The sequence below is a fragment of the Rutilus rutilus genome, assembly GCF_951802725.1.
Source record: "Rutilus rutilus genome assembly, chromosome: 9".
NCBI classification, from domain to species: Eukaryota; Metazoa; Chordata; class Actinopteri; order Cypriniformes; family Leuciscidae; genus Rutilus; species Rutilus rutilus.
The window spans coordinates 10,996,730-11,019,141 of record NC_140223.1 but is presented as its reverse complement, the minus strand read 5'-3'; the positions used below and the strand labels follow the sequence as shown (position 1 = coordinate 11,019,141).

The 22,412-nt window shown below is 38.1% G+C and overlaps 2 protein-coding genes across 5 annotated transcripts; both read right to left on the bottom strand.

Moving 5' to 3' along the window:
- Positions 1-187: 187 nt before the first annotated feature.
- On the bottom strand, positions 188-14,559 carry spsb4b (splA/ryanodine receptor domain and SOCS box containing 4b). Of its 4 annotated transcripts, none has more exons than XM_084418742.1 (5): positions 14,300-14,559; positions 8,920-8,973; positions 8,652-8,670; positions 5,054-5,906; positions 188-1,052 (listed from the first exon to the last, which is right to left on the bottom strand). In XM_084418742.1, the coding sequence occupies exons 4-5, from the start codon at positions 5,769-5,771 to the stop codon at positions 925-927; spliced, it is 846 nt and encodes a 281-aa protein (XP_084274868.1). In that variant the 5' UTR covers positions 5,772-5,906; positions 8,652-8,670; positions 8,920-8,973; positions 14,300-14,559; the 3' UTR covers positions 188-924. The 4 variants fall into 4 exon arrangements, with proteins under 4 accessions (XP_084274868.1, XP_084274869.1, XP_084274866.1 ...); XM_084418743.1 differs by lacking the exon at positions 14,300-14,559 and adding an exon at positions 12,213-12,353; XM_084418740.1 differs by lacking the exon at positions 8,652-8,670 and having other exon boundaries at positions 14,300-14,550.
- A 4,911-nt stretch (positions 14,560-19,470) lies between these two features.
- On the bottom strand, positions 19,471-22,172 carry LOC311297004 (uncharacterized protein). The gene is made up of 3 exons (XM_084419061.1): positions 22,063-22,172; positions 21,346-21,541; positions 19,471-20,652 (listed from the first exon to the last, which is right to left on the bottom strand). The coding sequence occupies exons 2-3, from the start codon at positions 21,428-21,430 to the stop codon at positions 19,610-19,612; spliced, it is 1,128 nt and encodes a 375-aa protein (XP_084275187.1). The 5' UTR covers positions 21,431-21,541; positions 22,063-22,172; the 3' UTR covers positions 19,471-19,609.
- Positions 22,173-22,412: the final 240 nt, after the last annotated feature.

The following is a 22,412-nucleotide window of genomic DNA, read 5'->3' as shown; positions in this document are numbered from 1 at the left end:
CCAACCTATAAACATACATGTGCAAAACACTAGACATGTTCTGGCCGATTTATAAGCCTTTTCAAATAGCAAATCATCAGTAGGTTCAGCAAAACTCAACATGATGACCATATGAAAATACACTAACAAAAATATTACTACATCAGAATTGGCAAGTGATACAGCAATGAAAGAGGAGCAGACTGCATTTGGGTAGAGTTGTATTTTTATTCACATTTCAAAAGTCACAAAAGAACAAAGTGTCTGCCATCTTGCGGGTTTTCCACCGCCACCCGGAGGCCCGAAGCACACACTGCTCTGGCAGACATCAAATTCATATAAAAATCCGATCTGTAAAAATCTGCTTCACAGACGCCGCGGCACATTTCATAGTCGCATACTCGCGTTTATACGCTAAAACATCTGAAAACCGATTTAATCAGCTTCGTCATGATTACAGCTTAGGGGGACAAAAAAAAAAAAACAACAACAGAGAACATTTTAAAAGATCTCAGGCACTGTGGATGATGCGTATTAGTGAAGACTGGTGAAAGAATAAGGACTTGTTTTCTGGAATAAAATACAATTTTAACATCATGCTGGATTTATGTGCAGAAAACCAAGTCTATAATTTTGAGATAAAAGTGAAGGAAAAATCATAATCATCAGCTCTTAAGAAAATTATTTCCATGGAAGACATGAACTTGAGTCATTCTCAAACACAAACACCTTATTGTTACAATCACCTCATAATCATGTATAAAAACTAGATACTCGTCATCTGGCTGCTCAATTCGGTAGCGTCCGTCCCTATACGTCACTCGATTAACATCTGTGCACAGCACAAAGCTTCTACAGTCCTGAAGTCACCAGCACCGGGGATAATTTCTGAGCACGTGTCCAGTTATTTGGCTGTGTGTGTGTGTGTGTGTGTGTGTGTGTGTCTCATTGGTACTGCAGGTAGTTCTTGAGAGTCTGTGGCAGTGGCAGAGACTGGATGTGATGGATCCGGTGTCGACCCAGAGCCTGTCGCGCCGCTCTCCTGCACAGCTCCATCAACGGCAGGGGTTCAGCTACGGGACACAGCAGAGGTCGGTTAGGGTCAAGCGTCAAAGACCTCAAGCGATCATGTGAAAACACTCGTTAGGACTTCAAAGACCAACATCGATTCTAGATAAGCTCAACGATTCATGGTTGTGACACTACAAACAGCAAAAGAACTGTTAAAAAAGCCAGCCAATCACAAGAGAGGCCATTTGGTAACACTTCAGTTTGGGGAACACATTCACTATTAACTATTACTTTTGCCTCAATAAACTCCTAATTTACTGCTTATTAATAGTTAGTATGGTAGCGTTTAAGTTTAGGTATTGGTGGATTAAGGGATGTAGAATAAGGCATTAATATTTGCTTAATAAACAGCCAATATACTAGTAATATGCATGCTAATAAGCAACTAGTTAATCGTGAGAATTGAACCCTAAAATAAAGTGTTACGGACATTTATATAGAGAATAATGGAAAAGGGTGGGAATGTTTGTAAAACATATGCGATTTCATTTGACCCACAACTCACAAATGTTTAAACTACAGACATATACGGTTGAAAGCTAAAGCATAGTGGAACTTGAGGATTGACTTCATACACTACCATTCAAAAGTTTGAGATCAGAATGATTTTTTTTATTAGTACTTTTATTCAGCAAGGCTGCATTAAATTGATAAAACGTTAAGAGTAAAGACATTTATAATGTTACAAAAGATGTAAAGATTTCAAATGCTGTTCTTATGAACTTTCTACTCAAAGAATTCTGGAGAAAAAATGCATCACGATCTGCACAAAAATATGTAGGAGCACAACTGTTTTCAGCATTGATAATAATCAGAAATGTTTCTTGAGCAGCAAATCATCATATTAGAATGATTTCTGAAGGATCATGTGACATTGAAGACTGGAGTAATGATGCTGAAAATTCAGCTTTGATCACAGGAATAAATTACATTTTAAAATATATTCAAATAGAAAACCGTTATTTTAAATTGTAATAATATCTCATTACTGTTTTTACACTATTTTTGGTCAAATAAAAGCCTTACCGACCCCAAACTTTTGAATGGTACTGTAAATTCACTAAAAATCACCGAAATACCAGCTGATTTTAAGACACAAGCAAAAATGTTAAAAGAAAATTGATGTTAGTGAAGAGAAAAGATCATGCAGCACAGGAAGTCTTTGAATAAAAGGATATGCTAAAATGTATGAAATTGATGTCATTATTTATTCATTAAGTGTGACTTGCACATCCAATTATATTTAGTTATCTGTAAATAGGCTTTAGGGGGGAAATAAATTCATGATCGGTGTTGCAAGACCCATTCAAATAGCATTTTCAGAGACAAATATTTGGAAACATGCTCCTGTGCATCATGCCAACAATATGGGAATGATTTCATAGGTACATCATTTTTTCAAATCTGCCATTACAAAAAAAGCTCTAGATGAGCTGCACATAAACATGTTACAAATGGTTGCGCAATTCCTCACATCATGAAGCAACAGCAAAGCTATGAACCGCATCTCAGCTAGAGGCTGGAAATACACTGCACGTCTTTTGCCCAGACTTACAGTCAATGAGTCGATGCTAGTTGTGGAACGTCATAGACAGTCTGCAGATTCGGAAATCAGATTTCACAGAAAATATTGTGTGGTCTATGATGGCCACAGACTCTAATCTTTTAGCTTCAGACTTTGACTCCATTCAGTCTGAGGCGATCAAACATGCTTGATATTTTGAGACTATTTTAGTGCACGTTGTAATGCGGGGGCGCCCGTTTCTGTATTAGCTTGTTGTGTTCGGAACGACTTGAAAGTATTATTGTATAATAGCCAGTTTTAACGTCTGTTTACACCAAGAACGATAACTATTAATATAACTTATATGTTATATTATATATTTGTTTACTATAAGCATGTGCTGCAGTTTTGTGGCCAGTGACTTTAAATGCTTAAGCTCTTTAAAGCAATATGAATTCTGATTGGCTGTCAATAGCTGAATTTAATAGCTCCGTCAATAGCTAGTGACCAAATCTGAATTAAAAAGAGTCACATGTAACCACGTCAACTTAGAATGAATAGGTCAAATCAGATTTAAATTTCATTCGGAGGGGTTGTAAGGGGTGGTTAAAACCTTGTCTAATCTGTTCGAGAGGACATGTAAACACTTGAACGGATTGAAAACTGAAACTGAAAAGTTCTGCGCATGTGCAATGACGTAGAAATGGCGTAGTGACAGACAGGACGAGCTGTTAAAAAAATCTTTTAAAAGTGATTCCAACGATATTGTTCCTCCGTGCCTTTATTGTTATAGTTGTGGTGTGGACTTCTCAATTCTAATACAATTAGAATGCATATTAAAACTTTATAGTTATAGTTATCATTCTTGGTGTGAACGGGCCTTTAATTTGTAACAATGTAGTCACTATGTGTATGAAGCCTAGTGTTATAAAATCCGTTTGGATTTTAAAAGTAGTGTAGTGTATTACAGCCTTAAACGAAGCTCTATGTAGAATTTATAAACCCTTGTTATTAGTGACACCGGTGGCCATTAAGTGAACTGCAGCCAGCAACTTTACACTTATGATAGTTTGTGTATAAAGTAGCCTATATCTGAGACTACATAGATCTGACTATATGAGACTATAGTTTGAATTAGGGCTGCACGATTTGGGGAAAATGTCATATTGCGATAATTGAGGTCAATATTGTGATTACGATTGCGATATGCGATATAATAAACAAATGGTTTCATGAGTCAACTTGCTTGGTTCTAAAGGAAAATAAATGCACACACAGATTAGTGATAATCTGCCTAAAGAAAAAAGTTCTTTAGTCAAGAGCAGTGAGTGTTTTTCTCTGTTCCCTTTGTTCTTTGATTAACTTTAGCGACAGATTTTTTTTTTTATTGTATTTTAACAAGAACAAAACATAATTTACATACAAGAGTACATATAACCATACATGTCAGGGGTAAAAAATAAAATAAAATAAAGAATAACTTTAGCGACAGATATAATTAGTGGCTACTGTGTACTGTCCCTTTAAGACCAGCCGCTGTCAGAGACGCGGATCTCACACGCGCCTCATTCTTTCACGAGTCATCACAACTCTTCATGTTCATCATAAGACTACTCTTATGTTATGAAGACACTCGACAAAAAGACATTTTGGCATAATTGTGTGTGTTATTGTTCGTGCAAGCTCGAAAGAGAACTATATATTCTGTCATGCTGTTTTGTGCGCACGCACGATATTAGCGCAAGTCTTTCTGTGTGTCACAGTCAGGACATTCACAGGCAGCGCGTTCATTTTGGCATACATGTGTGTGGTTCGTTCTACCGAGAAAGAAAACTTGATACTGGCGCGCGTCTGTGTGTGTGTGTGTGTCAGGAGGACATTCACAGGCAGCTCGTTCTTTTATGTCTTATCGCGCATGAATGGTTTAAAAGCATTTGCATTCATAATTTAATAATATTGCATTAATAAATTTGTTTATTTAATATAAAATCGCAGCATTTTGCGTCATATAATCGCGTAGGCTTGACATCGCGATTGCGATTGCGATACGATTAATCGTGCAGCACTAGTTTGAATGAATCTCTTTTCTTTGCATGACATTGACATTACAGTACAGAAAATCTTTTTCAACATTATCCTGAACATTGTATAAGCATTCGTTTCAGGAGTCACAGAACGGATGAGAGGCTCTCAGGAGCGTGTGCAAATTTGATTTTCCCAGCAAAAACGTCTGAGCCCGTCACATAAAAATTATTCTACAGGCTTTCACAGACAACCTGGGAAGTCGGGGAAGGTCTCTTTTTTTAAGTTTTGTTACAAGCGGTTCACACACAGGTAATTAAAAAAAAGCATAATTTAATGCATAAAAATTCATCCTTTCAATCTTTAAATCTAAAGAGCTGGCTTCAAATCGACATGCGCTGCCCTTAGATACGGGATTACAGAAAACATGGGAAAGAAGGAAAAACAGAAGTAGCAAAACCTGAAAATGATACATACGGTCTAATCCGTTGATGTAGGTCATGCTGACTTCACAGTGACCCCACACGGCGCTGACGATCGGGTACAGCCTCTTTCCTTTCAGTCCACGAAACGCCACGCCCAGGTAGTTCCCGTCGGCGCAGAATCCCAGTGTGCCTTCATCCATGTCCAGCACCACCAGAACCTCTTCGGGCACGGAGAACGTCCCTTCCTCATCCTCGTCTTCAATGAACTGCGGGTACGACGGCGCCGGGCCGGTCTGGCTCTTTCTGTCGTGGTACAGACGGCCTCGTCCCAAGTCCCAACCCCAGGATTCGGCGTCACTACCGACTAGGGCGGAATATCCGACGGCTCTCAACGGAGCCAAAGAGGTTGAGACCCCGACAACAGCGTGCGTCCCGCGCTGCCGAATGGGCCATCGCAAAGTCCATGCGTGCAAGCCACGGGTGAAGCCGACTTTTCCCCGCACACAGTCCGTGCTTTGGGCCACCGGGTGGCGGTGGAACGTGAGCCGGTCTTCGTCTTTGATGAAGAGGTTGAGCGAGCGGTCGTCCGGGTTCCAGGTGTGCAGCAGCTGGGTTTCCGGTCCCGCCGGAGGCATGTCCAACAGCAGCTCCAGACGGCCGGGTAACGGGATGCCGCGACTACGGAGCGACGCACACACTGGCGGATACGCCAGTTCACCCGTCTCCGGCTCATCCGCGGATTTCACCACACCCGACACCCTCTGCCCCATCACGGCCCAGCCACGGGCATCAACAACGACAGCCGGGGTTACCTCATGAGCAGGGTGGACCGGAGAGCATCAGCCAATCAGAAGAGACGACACTGTCCCATGCACGAGAAGTCGTCCGGACCGGAGTGGGCAGCACTGTAGAGCAAAATTAAAGAGAGTAAGGATGCTTGTTGTGACATTATGTTGCTGCACTTCAATCAAACTAATTGCAAACTAGGTGCATCAATTACAAGGTTGTTCTCGCCTGACCTCATATGCACATCATCATCATCATCATCATTCCTGACACATCAGTAAACAACATGGAAGAAGGGCTAATTTTTGCACTGAACAGGAATAAGAAAAAAGATAAGGACAAGCAATCCCACATTTTATTAATTAAAAGTTTATACTTTACACTCAAGCAACTTCTTTTGCAAACAATATTTTCAGCATCATTACAGTCTTCAGTGTCACATAATCCTTCAGAAATCATTCTAATATGATGATTTCCTAATCAAGAAACATTTCTGATTATTATCAATGTTGAAAACAGTTGTGCTGCTTCATATATTTCTGGAATTGGTAATACATATTTTAGGATTCTTTGATTAATAGAAAGCTCAAAAGAACTTACACAAATCTTTTGTAACATTATAAATATCTTTACTGCCAATTTTGATACATTTAATGAATCCTTGTTGTATAAAAGTATTCATTTTTCAAAGCTTTTGAAGAGTAGCATAGCTATCATAGGCTTATTGAATCAACTCAATAAGGGTAACGCCATTAAACTAGAATGGATACGTGTACACGAAATTAAAAATATATATTAATATGAATAATTTATATAGTATAACAGATCTGAAACCTTAATATACATACACTTAATTAAATATTTTGCTAAAACTAGTTTATTAAGCAAACAATTTAGTTCTACCCAGTATGGCTGTAAATCAAGAAAAGGCGAAAGAAAAAATTAAAGTAAAGAAGTAGGCGCTTCACTAAAGAGACACTCCTCAAGACTGAGATGAGTTTTCACACCATCTGAAGGAGCCACGTGCGCTCACACTCCACCGGGAGAATGAGGGAATTGGTTGTGAACCTGAGAAGACCGCACGTTCACAAGAGTGTGTGGATCGGAGATGAATATTCCCTCTTGAGCTACAAAGAAAGAAACGACTGCACGTTTTGTTGGAACCACTGACACAAACGTGCAGTCAGGGCCAAAAAGCAAACTTGCACGGTCCAAAACCTAATCCAGTAACTCATTTTCTCCGGAAAAAGAGCCACATTTGTCACAAATCCACATGGGGTGTGCACATTTCCCATAAACGCCCTCACATGAAGAGCACGAATCATCACTCCAGATGCTTCTGTAACTGAACGGAGCGTCACAAGAGCCAAACACTTCTCAGGAACTGAGCTCGACTGGTCTAAGCCAAACAAAGACGCCTACATCTTAATCAACCAAAACGAGATGAAAGCACGATGAAACAAAAAAGAAAACGAGAAAATGCTAGGTAAAAGAAACTTGGATTTCTATGATAATCAAAAGTTACATTTTGCCAAGAAGCAAGAATACAGCCACTAATCAATGTTATGACCGGAGTGATAAAGAGATGAGATGTTGCGAGGGTGAGGGCAAGTTAATCGCAGCACCTGAAATCACACACTGAACAGGAACTAGCCTACATCTGGATTTCAACTTACTTAGTGACCGCTAAAAAAGTATGTTTTTTATAGTATGAATATGGGTAGTATGTACTTAGCAATAGTATGTACTTAGTAGTAGTAGTATGTACTTGGTAGTACTTCACTGCCATTCATAAATCCCCTCCCGTGGCCTCATGGGATTGTTAAGTGTCCATCGAATGCACGCTTCAGATACTCGCCAGAAGTAATAGGTCATCCTGGGACTTTTTCACCTATTGTTTTTCGAATTCTACATATTAGGGAATACAAGTGAATGTCTTTGATGAAAGATTATGAAGGCACATGAATTAAATAATAATGATGATGTGCACGGATAAAACGACAAACACAGCAATATTCCATGAAAATAGTTGCCAATTAGATTTCATGATGACTTTAAAATTTAAAAATTAAGAAATGAAGACAGCCAAATATCAGTAATAATTGTATCAGTATAATTGTAATTGTATAGTTGTACCGCAAGATAAAATTATCATTATTATATTACTTTTCTTTAAATACTTATTTATTACAGTGAATATTACGACAGTAGTACCTCTTTTTAATGTTATAAAAATTAATTATTTAAAAATAAATAAAAAATAATTTAATAATTGATTATCATTATTATTATTAAAATAACTAATTAAATATTTTATAGACAATGATTCATAAATCACAAAATGTTCGGCCAAATTGTGCAGCCCAAAAAAACAAGCACAGCATGGAGCATTTTTAAATAAGTACATAAATAAAATCACATAAAATGTGTCTCAGCAAAAAATAAAATACCATTTTTTTTAAATGCTAAAATTAGATTTTTCCTCAAAATGGCAGCCCCAGTTTCTAGTGTGAAATGGTTGGTTACTTAATGGCTCAAGCCAACCCTTAAGTCTCTAGATATTGTTTGGGTATCTCGTTCACTTTTTCCCCAACCAGTTGGCCAAGATTATATCTCTCATCGCTTAGAATAGTAACAGCACACATATCATCCACAAGACACGCGATTTGAGGAATTATTCTTATCTGGAGCACAAATAGTGTGGGATGAAGTTCAATACTAAGTGTTACGGGTTTGTTCAAATCAATAACTATGAACATATATACCGTAGTAATAAAAGCGATTTGAAGAATGAGATTTTGTCAAGCACATATAAACACCGGATTACTCCATACAACAAACACACAAGAACAGTCTGAGCTTACCCTGCATGCATTGCTTCTCCTGTGTCAGCAGAGAGCAGGAGAAAAGGGAGAAAATGAAAGAGAAATGAAAAGGGGTAAAGCAGTTCACAGTGGAGAGATTCCAGAGCAACTCTCCTCCCTTCAGCCAAACACAGAGCCGCCTTTCCTCTCTCTATCTTACACACACACACACACACTCGTTCATCCAGAACACTCCTCTCACTCATGACGATGGTGATTCACCGGAATGAACTGTGGTGTAAGTGTGAATAACTGAGCAAACACTTACCTTCCAGATCACTGCAGGACTGAAGGAGGACGAGTTGTATTAGGCCTTGAACTCCTGCACAGAGACAAAGAGGAGTTCTGTTAGGAAAACTGCTACCTGTGCACAACCAGAACCAGGAGTGAACACTTCATCAGTCAGCACACATGCAGGAGTTTGTGTTTCTAAGAGAGTAAAATAAGCTTATCTTTTTCCATTTTCATGTAAACTAGGGGTTGCGCACACAAATTGATTAGTTTCTTGTGAAGAAACTGGTTTTATTGTTATATTTCGAGTAGTATTCTACAGTGTTCTTATAAAGCATATACACACACACACACACACACACTAATCTATCTATCTATCTATCCATCTATCCACACACACACATATACATACACACACACACACACACACACACACACACACACACACATATATATATTTTTTGCATATATATTAGGGCTTGGGGAAATTAACGCGTTAATCTTTGCGATTACTTTGAGATTTTTAACGCTTTTAAAAAAAAAACATATCGCAATTAACGCAGCATTTTTTATTTATTTTTTGCCTCGTTTTAATGGCTTCCTGTTGCGGCTGCTGTTGAAAAGGCCGAAAATATGCCGTCCCGCCCCTCCGTGTTCAGGTTCATTCTCGCGCAGCTTTCATGAGCGAGTCTTTTCCGCCGTGTGTGTGCGCCGCGCTCGCGCTCTCCGTTCCGTGTTTGTGCTCTCTGCTCAATGTTCCGCACCGTGTTTGCGCTGCGTGTTCTGAATAAAATAATTACTTATGTTAGTAGTTATGGTTACTTAGTAACATTACCACGTGAAGTGCATTAACTAATATTAACATACTAAACAACCATAAAACTAAAAAAATATAATATACAGAGCAATTCCAAGAGGGTCCTTACACCATCGGTGCTCGGGCCCTAAATAAATAAATAAATAAATAAATAAATAATAAAATAAAATGTTACAAAAATATGTCCTGAGTAAGCAGAGTACATGACCTTCCCGAAAGCAGCATTTGTGCCTCATTACGGTAAACATTGACCCGCTGATTAGTCAACTAGAAAGAATAAGCAGTTGTGCACGGCCTAGTGGACACAAAAACAGCTGGTCAAGCCTGACTACAGGACCACCTCCATCTGTCACATCTGCATTATTCATGCTTGCAGTGTCCTACATTAATAAGGTATCGAAAACTGTCTGATCAACAGAGATGTGGTGCTGTGGAGCATCGGAGCCATGTTTGAGTGCAGTTGTATAAGTGAAGTTATTGTGCATAGTGTTGATTTAACACAAGACTATCAGCACTAAAACTTCTTTAGGTGTCAAGATTTTATGTAGTATAAGAGCAGAGCAACACATGTGGTCAGCAGAGGTGGACAGTAACAAAGTACACTTACTTGAGTACACTTTTTGAGTATCTGTACTTTACCTGAGTATTATTTTTTCTGGAAGCTTTTTACTTTAACTTCCCTACATTTGAAAGACAAATATCGTACTTTTTACTCCACTTCAATTCTGTCAAGGTCCTTGAGTAGAAAGTGGTAACGTCAGTCAGGGGTTGCTTTTTGGTTGGAAATGAAAGTCGGGTTGACGTCAGAACCCGACAGATGTTGGTTTCTGACGTCAACCTGATTTTCATTTTCAACCACAATACAACGTCTGCAACGCTGGAGATTAAAGGACAGAGATTAAAGGATAACTGTCGCCCAAAATGCAACCTATGGTATTTTTTGTTAATCTACCAGAGTCAAACTTTCGTGTGAAAGCATAAGTAGAATGGAAACGGCATTTTTAAAGGAGAACTCCGGTCAATTTTAACATTGAGCTCATTTTTTTGTACATTTGGAGTGCTGTCAATACAGAGAACAACGACAAAAATCGGTGTTGCCTACACCGAGTTATTCTATTTTTAAAATTTGCACCCTATTGACTTCAATGGGGCAAGTAGTAAGCCTGCTTTTTAGCCTCTTAACATCCTTTAAGTGTCATTACAAGTGCACAGAAAATGTGAGTGATTCCTTCCGAGTGAACACGAGTGGATCTGACTGCAGTAGATGTTAGAGATATTAATAAAAATGAAGTTAATTCAGCCAGCGCTCATACCTTTGTTTACATCCTGTTTTCGGTGGAAGGCCATAGTAATCGATTGTCGAGTTCACGCGCATAGGTTTAGTACCTATGATCACGCGCGTGAACTCGACAATCGATTACTATGGCCTTCCACCGAAAACAGGATGTAAACAAAGGTATGAGCGCTGGCTGAATTAACTTCATTTTTATTAATATCTCTAACATCTACTGCAGTCAGATCCACTCGTGTTCACTCGGAAGGAATCACTCACATTTTCTGTGCACTTGTAATGACACTTAAAGGATGTTAAGAGGCTAAAAAGCAGGCTTACTACTTGCCCCATTGAAGTCAATAGGGTGCAAATTTTAAAAATAGAATAACTCGGTGTAGGCAACACCGATTTTTGTCGTTGTTCTCTGTATTGACAGCACTCCAAATGTACAAAAAAATGAGCTCAATGTTAAAATTGACCGGAGTTCTCCTTTAAGTTTGACCGTATTTTCGTTCAAATTGCCTTTTGAATGTGTCGAGCATTCCTAGCGTTTTAAAAATAGCGATTTTTGATGCTATCATAGTGCCCCAAGCACTCCCATTCAAAAGGCAATTTGGCCGAAAACGAAAATACGGTCAAACTTAAAAGTGGCGTTTCCTTCCTAATTATGCTTTTAAACGAAAGTTTGCCTCGGGTAGATTAACAAAAAAAGACCCTAGGTTGCGTTTTGGCGACGGTTATCCTTTAACATCAATATGACGTTGGATTCTGACATCAACCTGATTTTCATTTTCAACGTTGGGTTTGGTCTTCTAAATGCTAATTTTGTCATTGTTTTGGAGCACACTAGCTTATAGATAACAGTAAGGCTAAGATATATTCATACTAAAAGCCAAAAAACTTTAAATAGGGCACTATTTGAGGGAAAAGCCATTTGGGTGTCTGAAACCATTGTGGACGTTATTGAGTGCACTTATTCAATCTCACATTCAATCCAGAAATACATGTGATATAGATATGAGGGTAGGCAGGCATAGATTCAGAGGCATAAGGTACTGTAAGTATTATATAGAACAATGCAACAATAATAAAACAATGCATTGACATTTACTTTAGATACTTAAGTACTTTTAAAAACGAGTAAAAATCGGTCTTTACAACTTGTACTTGTAATCGAGTAATATTTGACTAGTAGTATCTGTACTGTAACTAAAGTAAGGAAGTAGTGTACTTTGTCCACCTCTGGTCAGTGACTCCACCAGCGTGACATTCACAGCCAGTCACAGTGAAGTTCAAAGGTCACACAGAGTTCAACGAAGACCCCTGAAGCATGTGTTTGTGCTTCCGTGACGACCTCATCCTACGTTAGACCCCGGCGATCGGTACACGTCTTTGCATGAGCCATAAAAAAGGAGAGAAGAGAACGAGATGAAAGAAAGAGGAAGAGGAAACAGTGCTGGGACTTCCTGCTTCCGTCTGTCTCGTTCTGAGCATGCTCGTAAAATGACCGAGCAGAATGACCTCAGCTGAAAGGAGAAATGACAGCGCTGTAGCTTTAGAAACACAAGACAGAAGCTGAGAAAACTTTTGGCCTCTTCATGAGAAGAGCCATATTATAATAATCATTAGCCTAAAAAAGGCTGCATTTTAAAATAAAACGGCACATTCCCAGAACATTCCAATTCGGGCTAAAATAGGCTATATCACTTTGCAGTAATGTTAAATTTTTTAAAGTTAAATGCATGGATATAATACTGTTCAATGTTAATTTACATTCAACATAATACAACTTATAACATGCATCACGCATGAACAAGAAAATGAAAATTTGCCCTTTTTCAGTGGATGGTCAACAGCAACACTATGCAGAATTAAAGTCCCCTTTTCAACACTCAAATTATTGCATTTATCTGAAAACTGGGCAACACTTTAGTTTAGGGTCCAATTCTTCTCACTATTAACTATTTGCTTATTAGTATGCATATTACTATGTTTATTAGTACTTATAAAGCACATATTAATGCCTTATTCTGCATGATCATATTCTACATCCCTTAATCCTTCCCAATACCTAAACTTAACAACTACCTTACGAACTATTAATAAACAGTAATTAGGGGTTTGAGTCAAAAGTCATTGTTAATGGTGAGAATTTGGACCCTAATCTAAAGTGTTATCGAAAACTGTAAAAACTATATTAATACAGACCCAGGTGACCAAACATTTGAATATAAAAGATATAATATATATTTGTAAATTGTCTATTTTGCATTATGATTTATGATTTTCATGGCAACATTTCAATAAAGGAATGTGCTTGTCATGGAGAAAAAGTGCAAATGTCCCAATGCAGAAAACTAATGACAAACTGACATGTGACTAATGACTGCTTTTTTCTTAAGTAAAGTGACAGTTCATACAAACCATTACATTTAAGAAGAGACAAAACAACAACTGTCTTCTGAAAGCAATCTTGACAGAATATTTAGTTCGGCTGAACTACTCATTTAAAAGCACGATGCTAATTCTGATTGACATATGCCAAGTCTTTATTTGATGAACCCTTCGACCTTTAAAGGAAACAAAACTTAGAGCTCAAACAAACACGCCTGTCTCAGTGCTTGTTTGCATAAGGGTTGAGTTTAAGGTATTCATAATGAATAACGAACATATGCAAATTATACAGGTAATGGGAAGCGGGCAAGGTTTTAAAGAACAAAGAGGGATGAGACAAAGGGAATAGAAAGAACTTTGCAGAAGTGACATCAGCCCACACTAAGAAATAAATAACACGTCTGAATCATTGCTGACATAAATTTAAAAAAAGTATATACAAAAGAGTTTAATAGTCTCCCCCACTGTTCACCAGAATGCATTTCACCAGAATGCATTTCACAATGTCTGTGGTAGATAAAAACACAGGGAGGGAAAAAGCATGATTAGATTATCTCTGTAACTCTTTCCACTGTGACCTTTACACGTAAACACTCATGGAAATTGACACACAAACCTATTTTCAAAACATCCCTTTTTCATGTGCACTGCCTGACTGACAACATTTTTCCACCAAAAAGCCTTGAACGAAATATTTAGACACATCTGTGCAAGCGAAACAACGAGTTTTAGGGGTGGATAAGGCCAAATATGTTGCTGGCATGTGGCACAATTAAAGAGCCAGTGTATTTGCAGCATGAAAACATGTATGACATGATCCAGAACTAGAATACATAATCCTACAACGACCCGATACTGTCCTGCGGTTTCAGCTGCTTTGAAACAATCTAACGCACAAACACAAACAAACCAGCCACGCGCTCATCTACTTACTCTCGCGAGAATCCCTCGCAGCTTCAGCGCAGACAAAAACACTCGCCGCCAGTCCCGAGATTTACACTTCTACACTGTATACGCCCGCATATAACGTGTCAAATTCGTTTAAAACGAACTTTAATGCTGAACGAACGCGTCGGCGTCCTGTCGCTCGCTTCCGGCGGAGAGGAACAGACCGCGCGCTGACGGCTTTTGTTCCGCGAGCTCCTTAGCGAGTGACGTTACGCAAGGCCAGTGCGAGCTGATAGGCCTATGTCACACTTCCTGCTTCCGGAACGCGGAGTAGGGATTCAGAACTTCCGGTCAACAGTATTTCTCCATAAGGATTTAGATTATCAGCCATAATATCTAAACCATCCGAGGTAGACTGACCACGAGCTATGAGGTTGTGAAACGAATGTTTTTGCTCCTGTAGAAGCTATAAGTTCGTATGAAATCAACCCTGTTTTAAGAAAAACATGTTTTATCCGCGATCGTATGAAAAAAAACTACACTACCCACAATCCTAAGCGTAGCAGCAACGTCTGCTGATTGGTTCAACTCCCTGTTACCATAGAAACGTTTACCTTACTGACGAACAGCCCGCCGCTGTTGTTGTAGTGTACCGGGTTGCTCTGCGTCAGGACGTAGACAGCCATTCCTCAGCTTTCACGCTTTTCCACTTGGAAGTTTTCATTTACCATCCGAACCACATCGTCATATGTGACTTCAGGCAGGTTGCGGAGATATTTGGTCCAGCGCTATCTATCGGACTCCGCCATTGTAAAAAGCTAACCGGAAGAGCCGTATCCCTACTAAAAGACGTACTTCCGGTCTTCAATTTTTTCGTGACATAGGCCTATTGGCCGCGTCGACGCGAGGGCGATGACGAAAGCATGAAGGGTTCTGGAGAAACGAAGATTTTCGAAACTCTGAATCATTTCAACCAATTGGTTCGCAAAATGATTCACTGAATCGAAGCGCTTCAAACACCACAGACTGGCTCACTTTTTGCTGGTCAAAACTGCGCAAATGCAACAAAACCTCAGCTCAAACTCAGGTTTTACTAACCATTTGTTTTCATGAAAGTGTTATCTATTAAATGCATTGCACACATATTAAATGCCATTAAATAAGGTTCTGTAAATATTTCCATTAATATGTGGTTAACTAGGTCAATTAGAAGCAATTAAATGTACTTATTTTAGTATCATACATGCACTCTTACGTCTTACTATGATGTGACCATTTTTCCTATTGTAACAAACTCTTGAACCGTGACCCCAAAACCGAGGTACATAGCCTACCGAATCGTGACTTCTGTATACCGTTATATCCCTACAGTCTATTTTAAGGTTTAATTTTGGTTTGGCTTAAAGATAAGTTGAATGTAAGTATGCATAATTTACTGTTATTACTACAGTAAGTACAGATTGAAGCTGATTCGCCCGGTCCTTTCTTCTGGTCTCTGCATGCACTTGACTTGACTTGTGTGTTAGCATTAGCAAAAGTGCTGATCAGTGTGTGTTAGCAAAAGCTGATTCCACATTGAAGCTGAAGAGAGCAGTCTCTGTCTGAACTGGCACAATATCAGCCTTGAATAATCAATCTCTTAATAAACTAAAAACGGTGGTATATCTCAGTGAATTATGGGTAGGCTATGTGGACACCTCAGTGCAGTTTACAGAGGTGCATTGCGGGCTTAATAGATGGAGGGTGAAGAGCTTGAGAAAGGAATAATCCATATCCTTTCTGATGTAATTGTTGCTCCTGGCTTCATGCTTCTGCACAGCTCTTCACCTCAGAGAGCTGAAATGTTGCTCAAATAAAGTTAATTTAATCAAGTAATACATGTGCCCATCGATTCATAATCAGACTTAGCTAAAAACTGAAAACGTTTTGTGTTCTGGACGTTTTTGAAAACTATTACATTATCATATCCGTGTAAACTACAAAAACGCGAATTTGTGAAAATGCTGACGACATGCGCATGCGTATCACGTGTTCAGTCTATAGGCACGTAGTGTTTCTTTACGAAGTGCATCCTCACATAAAAAACTACTAAAATGGTACCGCTCAAATAAATATGCATGTGGATATTGCACACACACAAAAATCCTCTCCTAACATAAATGTAATTCCCTTCGAATGAATGCAGCCTCCTCATCTATAAAGGGTCCTGTATGCCATTTTTGTCACTTTGACGATGTCTGCATGATAAAAATGTGCCAAAAATGTGAAGAAAAGAAATTTTCTTCAATTAAGTGCATGGTTTCTTATTTTGCAAATTATCTGCCATGGGGTAAGAAAAATAATCTTGTTTCTGTTTGCATTAAGATTTTGTTTTGTTTTTGTTTTTGTTTTGTTTTGTAAAATGCAATGAATTTAGATCTTTCCCCAACCGGAAACAAGACTAAATATCTTATATAACTTTTATTATATAGAAAATGCATCTTGATGTAAGAATTTTTAGATATCTGTACCTGAAATAAGACCAAAAAAAAAAAAAAAAAAAAAAAAACCGTAAGAAAAGCATTTTTGCAGCGTGAATGAATGAAGTATTTAAACATCGCTTACGGTTTAAAAAGGGAAAACCCAGAGTTTCCCTCATTTCAGGGTGAACATACTCAGAGTTTTCACTAAACCTCCTTTCATGAAAGGCCTCACGACACATTATAATGCGTTTCATCACATTAGAACTTATTAAACTCTGGAGCTGGTTAATGTGAAGCTGTGATCTCTCACGCTCATGCTGAAAGGCTTGTTTCATTCTTGTCAATAGTCTGGCAGAAACAGAAGTGCTGAAAAGCCTCTTGTTTCATTCCAGTAGTTCCCTAGTTTCATTACGGTAATGTCTGTAGATCTTCTGTAAATTTGCACATTATATTAAGCATAATGCACTGTCAGCAGGCTGAGACAAACTACAGGATCATGCCTTGTGAAACGAAATCTATTTCTGTCTCTTAAAACATTATAATGGACAAACACATTAATTAAAATCACACATAATCAGAGATGTTGTCAGTCTAATCATTTTATTTTTGCCATCATACAGAGACTCAACGTTTATGTTGCAGAAAAATCTATAGATCTGTCTAAACAAAGTCAATAACTCAAATTGAGAGAATCGTTTCAAACCGACATACTCTTAGTTCATGTCTTTATGAGGTGGCTTACAATCAGAAAAATAAAAATACATAAATGTAAGATTAAAGTGATTCAATAATTTTGCTGCTCCCCCCTCTCTACACATCTTGTGGCATTTTTCAGAAACTCTAGTTTATTTTAGCTAACTACGCACAACTACTTCATCTAAATCTCACATTATTTACACTGGATCTGTAGAAAACGTGTTTACTGCGCCACAGAACAATGCTTATGATAAAATACTTATATATGTTGCCATAACACTCATATTTAAATTCTTGCACTTAATGCTGTAAGATGCAATTTGCTCATGTTTACATTTCATTTAAATTAGTTTTAATGACTTTTAACTTGTTCAAGTCTCTGAAGTCAGCATGAAACAGAAATTTCAATCGCCTTTCTTTCCTATTGTGACGTATATCTGAGTGAAACAGCTTCTCGAACAAGAACAAATGTAGAGCGGGACTTGATTGGATGGTTGTGGTTTGCTATAGAGGTTATGCGTGTGACGTCACCGTCGGCCAGAGTGACTGCGGTTACACACACCGAGTGGCAGAAAGACTGAGCGGCAGCATTTGTTTTCAGCGTGAAATGAATGCAGCGAAAAACACACAGAACGCATCTAAAACGGGAAAGAGCTTTGCGCTTGACTGTACAACTACACTTGACAAGAAATCTGAGGTTTATTTTTACAGACTGCCGAAAGCTACAGAAAAGAGAAGCAAATGGATTGCGGCAATTCACAGAAACAACTGGACTTCAGGAAGCGAAAGGTGGATTTCCAGTTATCATTCTGTGTCAAAATGCTGCATTTAGGGGTAAAATCATACCCTATACTGTATATTGTATTGTTATATAATGTATTGACAACTCATCAATTAAATATTAACCATCGTGTATTCTGCATAATTGGATGTTTTTAACCCCTTCCCCATCACCCCCAATTTTGGCAAGTGCTGCATACATGAAATGCCCAAAATAAAAAGGTTACTGCTCATAAGTAATTCTGAATAGAAACATAACACACATACATTTAGAAAGCCAACACTTGAGAGTTTATAGTTCAAGACTCAAAATTAACCAGACTGTTATTAATATTGAGATATATAAGCTCAAACATATTTTGAACTAAAATAATCTGGGATCACCAGTGATCCCTGACAGGTAAGGGGATAAACACTGACAAAAAAAACTATACAAGTTTTAAGGCTGGACGATATGATGATATATATAACATTGATATAAGTGATCACATGGATTTAAACCTACCTATATTGTATTTATATAAAGCGTTCATAGGCTAATTTGCTTTATGAATTCCCCCGGTGTCGAAATCGATCAATATAAATGTTGTCAGGAAACATTTGGGATTCCTGACTGCATGTCAATATCCACGGATCACTGGATCTTTGGTAAGTTGTTAGGAACACAATATCGAGTCCGACCTTTAGTTTAAACTGATAATCGTTTGTTTTAATCGTGTTTTTGCAGTTTCCCCTATTAAATCCAGTCACGCAGCAACTCTTCTGCCACTCAGTCCGGCTGAGGAGGCGTGTTCCTGCGGGAAAGTGACGTCAATGCATACCCTCTATTGGTCGATCTCATGTGAGTGACAGGTTGCCCCGCCCTCACGCATCATCAGAGAAGACATGTCACTGCAAGAGGAAGTTACTTTGATTCAAGATTATAACACATGACATGAATTTAAAGTGATAGTTCACCCAAAGATGAAAATTCTGTCATCATTTACTCGCCCTCAAGTTGTTCCAACCCTGTATGAATGTATGAACAGAAAAGAAGATATTTTGAAGAATATGGGTAACTAAACAGTTGATGAGCCCCAATGACTTCCATATTATGAACAAAAAAAAAAAAATACAATACCATCAAATGTTTAGTCATAATAAATGATTTTCATTTTTGGGTGAACTATCCCTTAAACTAAAATAATGATGTGCACTAATAAATAATTAATAATAAATACTACAATATTCCATAAATATAAGAATTGTACATTTTGATTTCACGGTGACTAATGCTACTTACTTTATATTCATCAGTTTTGTTTTTCTGCATGTTGTTTTGCACTATTCTACATTGTGCACTGTTTAAATTGTCTGCAAAAACACTGCAATTACTTCGGCAATACAAATGTACAATATTATTCGTGTCAATAAAGCACTACAAACTAACTAACTGGACGGATGAATTTTGCTCACTGTGAAACTTGCTTTGTGGAAAATGCTTTTTCATATGATTTGCTACAGAGTTTGAATGTCTAAACCTCTCTCCACACTGAGTGCAGTGGTACGGCTTCTCTCCGGTGTGAAGTCGCTCGTGTGATTTCAGGTGTGCAGACAGAGAGAAACTCTTGTCACAGTATGAACACTTGAAAGGTCTTTCTCCAGTATGAATCCTCTGGTGGCGTTTCAGTTGGCCAGGCGTAACGAAACTCTTCCCACACTCACAACACACTTGATCTCTCACACCGGTGTGTATTTTCTCGTGCAGTTTACAACTTTCCTGCAGTGAAAAACTCTTGCCACAGAAGGAACACACATAAGGCCGCTCATTCGTATGGACTTTCAGGTGGTTTTTCAGATTTGATGATGAATTAAAATCTTTACCACAATGTTCACAGTTAAATGGCATTTGTCCAGAGTGAAGGTGCAGATGATTTTTGAGACCGGTTGCATCTTTGAAGCTCTTCTCACACTGAGTGCAGTGGTACGGCTTCTCTCCGGTGTGAACCCGCTCGTGGGATTTCAGGTTTCCAGACTGAGTGAAACTCTTGTCACAATATGAGCACTTGTAAGGTTTTTCTCCAGTATGAATAATTTGGTGTTGTTTCAACTGGCCAATTGTAGTAAAGCTCTTCCCACACTCCAAACACACATGATCTCTCACATCATTGTGTATCCTCTGATGCTGTTTACAACTGTCCAGCCGTGAAAAACTCTTTCCACAAACGGCACACAAGTGAGGCCTCTCGTCTGAATGAATTTTTAGGTGTTTGTTGAGATGTGACAGTGAGCTAAAATCTTTACCACACTGATCACAGTCAAAGGGCTTTTTTCCAGAGTGAACGGACAGATGATTCCTGAGAGATGATTTATGTCTGAAGCTCTTTCCACATCTAGAGCAGGTGTGCAGCTTTTTCAAGTTAGAATGTTCCTCCTTCGCTTCATTCAGTTCTCGTCTTTGCTCTTTCACTTCCATCCAATCTAAAATAAACATATTAAGTTCAAGTGAACCCTGATTTAATAGCAGAAATCAACAGAGATATCTGTCTGTATGTATTAAGTATCAGATCTTTGATGTGTCAAAGGTTCGTTCTGTCAATCTCTTGGCAATGCACTTAAATCATGGATGGCAATTGCTATACAATGATATGATCATTCAGATGCATTTTCTGTAGGGATGCACCAATATGAAAAATGTAGCCGATACCGATAACCGATAATTCTTTATATATGAAGGCTGATACCAGATATATTGACCGATAATTCTAAGTCTTTATGTCATTTTTGAGAGCCTGATTTAAAAAGTATTACCATGAAATCCATGTCCCAAGCACACAATTATAATGTTTTCATTATAATTTTATGTAGCCTATATGACAGACTTGCGCTGCACGTTGCATTAACTGTATTTTTTCTTTTCAGTGATTCCAATCATATTTCAAGCAATTCAAAACCATCATGGCGAACATTGCACATCTGAAGGAAATGATCAATTATTTATCTGCTTTAATATATACATAACCGATAGCATTAAAAATCAACATATTTCTGTCGAAAACTATATGGTGGCCGATATATCGAACATCCCTAATTTTCTGTATCATTTACCATTCATATACTGCTTATTTCACTGACACAACATCTGTTTCGTTACCTTCAAGAATGGACACCAACCTGTTTGTTCCTCGGTATCTTCATGGTCGATTCTGGATGGTTCTGGATCACTCGTGTCCTCAATCTCTACTTCAACAAACGCCATCTTTAACAGTCACACCAAACTCAGCTTTAACATCTGGAGTTTCCCTTCTCTTATAGGATGATGGGAATATTCCCAGTTTTTATTGGTGGTGTGTTGGGAGGTGCACAAGATCTGCCAAATTCAAATAATAATAATATTAATAAAAATATAACGTATTTTGATAACAGCTATATGGAGGTTGCTTATGTAAATTTTATAAACTTTTGGGCTTTTATACGCATTAAACGGCACACGTTATATTATTATGCGCTTTTATGGACTTTTATAAACAGAAACCGGCCATTCACTGCCATTATAAAGCTTGGAAGAGCCAGGACATTTTTTAATATAACGCTGATTGTATTCATCTGAAAGAAGAATGTCATTTACACCTAAGACTTGAGGGTGAGTAAATCATGGCATAATTTTCATTTTTGGGTGAACTAATTAAAAACCTAGCATAGACAACAGAGATTTATATTTACATTATATTTATGCATTTAGCAGACGCTTTTTTCCAAAACGACAATAGACAAACATAAAAAATTCTTAACGCAACACAAATATAAATTATTACATTAGAAAAGTAAGTTTCTAATAATAACATTAAGCCACAAAATAAAATATTCTATCACACAGAAGTGTACACTCACTCATAGTATCTGAAGAACTCTCTGCCAACACATTACACTCTAATTATTAATAAACTAGAGCTCATGCGTTTCATACTTCAACACTCGCCCCATCTCTCGAGTTTCTCTCTGCGCATGCGCATCCTCTTGTTCTTCTGGATTTGAATGGCAAACTCGAAAACCATTTAGTGCATTGCTGCCACCTACTGGAAATATTTATTCCGCCAATGCCAGCAAAATGAAGAGATTTGAGGAATGTCAGTTTTGTCTATCTGAAAGCTATTGTGTATCACACTGAGCTTTTAAGATGATTTCAGTAGTAGTTAAAAGTTAACCTGAAAGTTAATGCTGCAGTACACAGAAAAACAATA

What these genes read in the sequence shown, in the direction of transcription:
- spsb4b (XM_084418742.1), bottom strand. Translation starts at nt 5,771, where the DNA reads ATGGGGCAGAGGGTGTCGGGTGTGGTGAAATCCGCGGATGAGCCGGAG. An exon ending in CTACATCAACGGATTAGACC is followed by an intron (nt 1,053 to 5,053) that starts GTATGTATCATT and finishes TGTGTCCCGTAG; the next exon opens with CTGAACCCCTGCCGTTGATG.
- LOC311297004 (XM_084419061.1), bottom strand. Translation starts at nt 21,430, where the DNA reads ATGGCGTTTGTTGAAGTAGAGATTGAGGACACGAGTGATCCAGAACCA. An exon ending in AGATACCGAGGAACAAACAG is followed by an intron (nt 20,653 to 21,345) that starts GTTGGTGTCCAT and finishes TGTTTATTTTAG; the next exon opens with ATTGGATGGAAGTGAAAGAG.